Source organism: Fomitopsis serialis (genome assembly GCF_022376445.1).
Source record: "Fomitopsis serialis strain Sig1Antser10 chromosome Unknown B0H18scaffold_290, whole genome shotgun sequence".
Taxonomy (NCBI): domain Eukaryota; kingdom Fungi; phylum Basidiomycota; class Agaricomycetes; order Polyporales; family Fomitopsidaceae; genus Fomitopsis; species Fomitopsis serialis.
Genome location: NW_025955250.1, coordinates 7,388 through 14,025, shown reverse-complemented (window position 1 = coordinate 14,025; position 6,638 = coordinate 7,388). Strand labels below are relative to the sequence as shown.

General features: G+C 54.1%; 3 protein-coding genes across 3 annotated transcripts; 1 reads left to right on the top strand and 2 right to left on the bottom strand.

Moving 5' to 3' along the window:
• The first annotated feature begins 584 nt into the window (after positions 1-584).
• B0H18DRAFT_1058848 (uncharacterized protein) lies at positions 585-1,061 on the top strand. Its single transcript, XM_048031089.1, has 3 exons — positions 585-623; positions 693-858; positions 917-1,061. The coding sequence occupies exons 1-3, from the start codon at positions 611-613 to the stop codon at positions 996-998; spliced, it is 261 nt and encodes an 86-aa protein (XP_047885146.1). The 5' UTR covers positions 585-610; the 3' UTR covers positions 999-1,061.
• A 1,897-nt stretch (positions 1,062-2,958) lies between these two features.
• B0H18DRAFT_1058841 (uncharacterized protein) lies at positions 2,959-4,049 on the bottom strand. The gene is made up of 4 exons (XM_048031088.1): positions 3,946-4,049; positions 3,620-3,909; positions 3,389-3,538; positions 2,959-3,359 (listed from the first exon to the last, which is right to left on the bottom strand). Exons 1-4 carry the CDS (start codon positions 3,971-3,973, stop codon positions 3,201-3,203), a joined length of 627 nt encoding a protein of 208 aa, XP_047885145.1. The 5' UTR covers positions 3,974-4,049; the 3' UTR covers positions 2,959-3,200.
• A 955-nt stretch (positions 4,050-5,004) lies between these two features.
• On the bottom strand, positions 5,005-6,301 carry B0H18DRAFT_1058834 (uncharacterized protein). Its single transcript, XM_048031087.1, has 10 exons — positions 6,269-6,301; positions 6,057-6,216; positions 5,981-6,021; positions 5,789-5,901; positions 5,609-5,713; positions 5,421-5,528; positions 5,332-5,380; positions 5,244-5,275; positions 5,155-5,179; positions 5,005-5,046 (listed from the first exon to the last, which is right to left on the bottom strand). The coding sequence occupies exons 2-8, from the start codon at positions 6,137-6,139 to the stop codon at positions 5,244-5,246; spliced, it is 531 nt and encodes a 176-aa protein (XP_047885144.1). The 5' UTR covers positions 6,140-6,216; positions 6,269-6,301; the 3' UTR covers positions 5,005-5,046; positions 5,155-5,179.
• Between the last annotated feature and the right edge of the window lie 337 nt (positions 6,302-6,638).

The window sequence follows — 6,638 nt, the reverse complement described above, 5'->3', positions numbered from 1 at the left end:
TCGTCCACCCGGGCCAGTTCGGAGGCGGGCGTCTTGGTTGCACAACAGGCTCGACCGCACCCTTCGAACACAGCCGTGCAGTGTGAAGATGCTGACGAGCGCGAAGAGGAGGCTTCCTCCGACGCGTGCGATGACATCCAGTGAGCTTTGACGCGAGATACTACCTATCATCGCGATAGTTGACCGCTCTTGTAGTGCTGACGAGCGATCGACCGATGCCAACGCGCGTGTGATTCAGGAGCGACCTGATAGCGTCATCAGCTACTACTCAGAGACAGATGCAGACTCGGCTGTCCTGCCCGCCAGCTCCTCAGCGCGACCATCGGACTCCACTGTCACTCAAGTCTCTTCGTCGAACAATACAACGCAGGTCATGGACACAAGACAAGTCGACTACCCCAAGGACACGGTGTCTCAGTCCTGTGTCAGCGCACCGCCCTCTGATGCGTGCACCCGTGGCCTATCTACTCGTCTTGAAAGCATTGACATCAGCATGGAATCTGCCTCTCGTCCCGCAGCATCTCCATCGCTGATCGCGTCTGACACGTCGGCGGATGCGCCGCCTGTCAGCACAGGACGAACCCGAGGCTCGACTTCATCGCGTTCTAGAATGTCGGAGGACGGTAAGAACCATGGTCCTCACGAGCTGCTTCGTGCAACATACTAACTGTTTCTGTGCCGCTTCGTCTCAGCCTCGAGCACGAAGAGACCAACCCCTTCTCCTTCGAAGTCAACTGCGGGCGCTCTCCATCAAGGCAGGTCCGCAGACCCTGGTTTGTCCTGGCACTGTCGGGGCTGCGGGAAGGACCCTTGCGAGGACCCTACGGCAACACAGTGTGGGCACATCTTCTGCTACAAGTTCGTCGCGCCCTTGATCTCCCAGTGGTTTTGCTGACACTTATGTACGAATGTGTAGGTGCATCGTAAAGGAGATCGCCAAGAGTATGAAGTGTCCGGTTTGCAACAAGCTGTTCCTCTTGCGACTTCAGGCGTCTTGATCGGACGAATGCTGTGTATATGACGTGGATCTTGTGTACTATCCTACTCACTGTGTTCGTCCCTCTGACCCTGCGTCCGAGTTTTAGACAGCCTTAGGTGCGAGATACGAGCGGAGCCTTAAGATCTGTCGGCATGGAGCATGGAAAGTCGGTTCGCGATCGAGCTCGACAAAGTTGTACAATGTGGGGGCCTCCTTCACTCACTGGCAGTCTCGGCGCCGAGCAATACATAACCAGAGAAAACGACAACGACGTATCTCCGCCTAGGTTGTAAACACTGCTCAACAGCCTTGAGTCTTGACGAATCCCGCCGTTGACCTAGGCTATTCCAAAGGATGTACTTACAACATGCGCTCCGCCATAACTTGATGCACTCTGCGCAACTATATAGAACCACGTCACCGCGGATGGTGTTCACTAGGTAGCTTTCGTTTTGTTTGTGCAACAGGCTGCTCTACGGATACTTTTCCTAGTGACTGTCTGGTGGTGTAGCTCACGAGACACTCTTCAAGGGTATTCAGATACAAGGCAGACAGAGATCGACACAGTTCAAGAAAAAGTGTACAATGCACGTAGCAATCGCCGATCAACAAGGAACCCATCGAATGTGAAGCCTCAGAAGGAATAACTCATGGCATACAGGACATTGCATCTTCTCTGTGATCTCTTTCACGATGCAGGCAAGCATACGACGTAATGAGCGCGCCGATACCAGCCACAGTGGGCTTCTGACATACTTGTGGCAGAATATGTGCCCGCATCGCGTCGCCGTCGGGTCTTCGCATGGGTCTTTTCCGCAGCTTCGACAGCACCACGATCGGCGTGCGGATTGGAGTTGGGGAGGAGTGCTCGTGGCTAGATTTGAGGGAGCATGGCTACGGCATGATGGCCCTGCAGTGAATACCGTCGCGTGAGAGACTGAGACAGGGTGACATGGAAGTAATTCAGTACGTAGTGTCAAGCAGTTAATGAAGAGAATTGTTCTGACCTTCCCTCGACATTGTCGATCGTGACGGGATCAAGCCACTATTTCGTCCTGTGCTGACAGACGGCGCATCCGGCGACGTCTCGGAAACGATCAGCGATGGTGAGGCTACAGGGCGGGAGGCAAAATCCATGGTGATATCAATGCTTTCAGAGCGAATAGATGGCCATGGGTGCTCGCATCCGAGAGAGGTGCGCTGACACAGGACTGAGATACCGTGTCCCTGGGGTAGTCGACTTGCCTTGTATCCATGACCTGCGTTGCATTGTTCGACGAAGAAGAGGCTTGAGTGGCAGTGGAGTCCGATGGTCGCGTGAAGAGCTGGCGGGCAGGACAGTCGATCACCCGCGTGTTGACATCCGAGTCGGTCGATCGCTCGTCAGCACTGCAAGAGCGGTCAACTATCGGAAGGACAGGTAGTATTTCGCATAAAAGCTCACTGGATGACATCGTACGCATCGGAGGAAGCCTCCTCTTCGCGCTCGTCAGCATCTTCACATTGCACGGCTCCGAACTGGTGAACGAGACAGAGTCGAGTAATATGACTGACTCCGCATCGCTCTCAAGCTGTATATACTGCCTGTCAATACCAAAGCCCCCTGATCGGAGTTACATACTAGGGGTGTGGTCACAGAAACTGTATCAAACGTTGCCCCCGCTGTGCCTGCAGCTGGTGCATCATAGGAGGCCGTCGCCGACCCGACGGCAGCCATTGACGCAGGAACGTAAACGAAGCACCGACCGTGCGGTGTGTTGGCTATGTGTAAGCCATGGGCTAGTGTGTGGCTGAGATTGGCCGAGTCGCAGCCGTTCAAGTTGTTGCCATCGGGGCAGCTGGAAGGTTTCCGAACGCGGCCGTGTTTCTTTAACTTGCTGTGGCTCTTCAATTAGGCAGAGGCACTACGGAAGCCTTTACCACACTCTAGACAAGTGAACGTACCAGACATGGTCGCTGGTCAGAGTAATGGACAGGAGTGCTGGTGATCATCGATCTGGCCTGCAGGTCGCGCTTGCTTGCCCAGCCTTTAAAACCCCACGCCGTCACGGCGTGCAAGTGGATGCGACATCGTCGTTTCGACTTTTCGACTTCGCAGCCGAAACCGACAGCGCGTGACGTTAACGAGGGTCGTCGAGTCGACATGGGCATCTCGCTGATAATAGCTAGATCTATTTATGTACGTTCTACGAAGCCAGTGGTCTTGTCAGCTCTTCACCTTTCAACTATGAATTACTAATGGACCATTCACAGCCTGGAGGGGATAATGTGCTAGATACCACGGAGGCTCTGCGACTAGACGGAGGTTTTCCAGTTCCACAACGTCATGCTGTTCCGCACATATGACTTCGAGACGCTCATGGGTACCCCCGGGGCCGTCCTTGGCAGGCCCGCCGTGAGTAAGTGCACAAGATCCTGCGCAGACCACTGCCGCGGCCGGTTTTGAACAGTCACGGCCTCTTCGCAGGAAAAGCGCAAGGCGAGCGTGATGACGAGCTCTGGGTGCTCCTCGAGAAGTCGGGCCAGTTGGATGTCGAGTTTGTCCTGCCATGACGGATACTCAGGCAAAGCGTTTACCAACAACAGCGACAGGTCAGTGAATGTGAGGCAGACGCAGACACACTTGACGGAGGTATGTACAGGCCCGATCGCCGATAGGACCTGAGGCAGGCCGACGGACAACTCGAAAGAACCACCATGACCCGGAAAGGTGACATGGATGAAGATATATTTGAGGTTGACGTTGGAGGAGAGTAGCTCGTGTGGCAATTGCTCTTTCCAAATTTTGCGATGGTGATTGTAGGCCAAGGTGACACGGAGGCTCTCCAGCCGAGGACCTGCAGTTTGCAACAAGTCCTGTGTGCATCCATGTATAAGGGCCCCGAGTTCATCGGTCGGAAGCAGGGCAGCGATCCGCGTGAAGGGCGAGTCTGTCGCCGTCGCCAACCAGTGTCCCACGTACTCACTGCCGGGCCCGTCTATAGGATCCGCCATGTCAAGTATCAGCGTACTGATGTTGTGAAGCGCCCTTGCTGTGCTGACGTCGACTGTCGCATACGCAGGCGGCAACAACCGCCGCACACATCGCTGCCACGACGTCCGCCGGCTGTACGACGGCCGGCATCCCATGGTCAACATATTATACGACTCGTCAAATAGCAGCGTCTCGAGCAGGGGACACGCCAGCAGGATCAAGCGCAGAGTTGAGTCGACTACAATGATGCGCCCGCTAGTGAGTGAAAGGCGCAATATCTTGACCGGGAGCTTGACACGGCCTTTGCACAGCTCGCGTTGCAGCGGTTCGGGAAACCTCGCCGGGAGAACGAACGGGCCGATGAAGGAGAGCTCCTCCAAGTGATTCATATGCACCATAGCCGCGAATAGCTCGCACATGCATGACCGGCCCTGGCCTCGGCTGAAGGATTCTTCTGAGTCGGACAAGTAGAGCGAGAGCGTGCGGACGACAGTCGCGATACGGGGGTGCTCGGTCACTGCCTTGGTGAAGCAGACGAACTCGCGCGCAGAGGAGATGGACATGGCGGAAATTCCGAGATAGTGCGCCAACGGGTAAAGTGATCGACATGTCTGCTTGCACGCCACGATAGCAGCAGAATTGTCTTGGAGATGCAGAACAATCTCTTCCCAGATTTTCACCGGCAGGATGAAGTTGCTTTGCGGGCCACTGACTGTGCCCTCCGCTGAATGTATCGTATATGTCAGAGACCGAAGACTGTTAACCGAAGCATATGCGGCCATACCTGCCCACATGTGAAGCCACGGCCACGACATAATTCGATGAGTGGGAGGGACTCGGATGAGCCCAGCTTGCGCAGTGTACTTGCTCCTACGTCAGCTGTATACGTTCGAGTAAGTCGTAAGAAATTGGGCGGCGAGCGTTCACCCTAGTTATAGGCCAGATCTGCCGCACAGCTGAGATCCAAATCAATTAGCCGTAACATCATGCCCTAGGCTGAAATGCTGATTGTAAGAGTCAGCGAACGTTTCGGATGAAATAACAATAGCCATTAGAAACCGAACAAAGCGGGGAGGCAAACATACAACATACAAGTGACGACATAGGGAGTGCCCCTAAAGACGAAACACCAGGGAGCCTGGATGACGAGACTTAAAACGTGGATGCGTCTCGATGTTGTGGCTAAATGAAATACCCTACTCCTCAAGCCTTCTTGTCCGCATCGACGAGGAGGAGAGGGGGTCCATTTAGGCACCGACAACACGCACGAGCAATACCACTCGCTCCGCACTAGGTTTTGTGGCCATCCTTCTCGATAATATCTTTTTTGTCAAGTGGCATCAGCAGCTTAACCACTTGCCGAGACTGGCGTTGGCACATACGTCATGGCGAGGTATGATACGGCCGAAGTCCGAGCTCGCAACAGTCTTCACGTTGTGTTTGTGTTTCATGGATGTATTGTCAGACGTCCTTTTTGTCCACGCTCATATACCAGGCATAACGCTTGTGGATGTCCATGTAGGGGTCAAGAGTCCCGAGGATGGGGACCTTGCCCGATGACGATGTCTTCGAATACTATGAGCGCGTCCCGTGAGTGTGATACACTCGAACGCGTGATTCATGTACCTGTTCCCCGGCGGGCAAGTTGAAGCCACTATCAGCGTCTTCGAGGCGGGATGGAGGAAGGCTGTGTCGCGGTTAGCGAATCCAGAGAAAAAGCTGTGTATGGTCATTATGTAGGCATCATCGCGAGAATAACTCTGTCACCAATGCTTGATCTACGGTCCAGCACGTCAGTCGGAATGTCTGTAGAAAGCGCTGCGGCGACAACCTACATCGCTTTCAAAGCCATATTGAGCTTCTCGAGGGTCCGAGCCCCAGACTCCGCGGAACTCAAGGTTTTGCTTAGCCTTCTGTTTCACCGCCTCGTCAACTGCGACCAGCTTGGCTTCGGAGTATTCCTATTTGAATTCTCCTGTTTCCGTCAAGATCAGCTCGCGGCCCGGATGTCCTCAGTAGTCACTAACCGAGGAACATGTGGTGCACCGCGTCAGCTCCAACGATCCACCTGCATTCGGCAGAGAATCAGTCCGAGTATTGGACGATTCCTGAATACCCACGAATCTGACCAGGCCAATTCCGTTGGCTTTGGCTTTGGTCTCAGTCGTCAGAGGTGTCGAGGCCATTACCCACACATCGCCATTGGATAACTTGACTGCAGTCGATCGCCCTCCCACTGGCACGATTGCAAGCCGGGTGAAGGCACTAGCAGGATGCCCCGCAATTGAGCTTGTCCCACCTGTAAGGAAATACCTACCGCGAAAACGTCCAGACGTCTTGAGCGACCTGGAAATATGGACCGCAGGTGAGCTAACTCGACGAAGCCGAGAATTCAAGAACTCAACTCTACCTCTCGTATAACGCATGCACTATCCATACCAGAGCTGCTCAAACCAACGATTAGTAGTTGCTGTGCTATTGTGCTTGTGAAGGGGTATACGTAGAATATTGTGGTACGTAGTGCAGTTCAATTCTGTTCCAAGCCCGTGGCAGGTGTACGCGCGCTGTTGCAGAGAGGACTGGTGAAACACTGCATTACATACCTCTTGGATTACACCTATGTCCAAAACAATAGGCTTCTGCCCGTAAGATGCGCACAAGCGGAGGACATCGGGTCTTGACTTC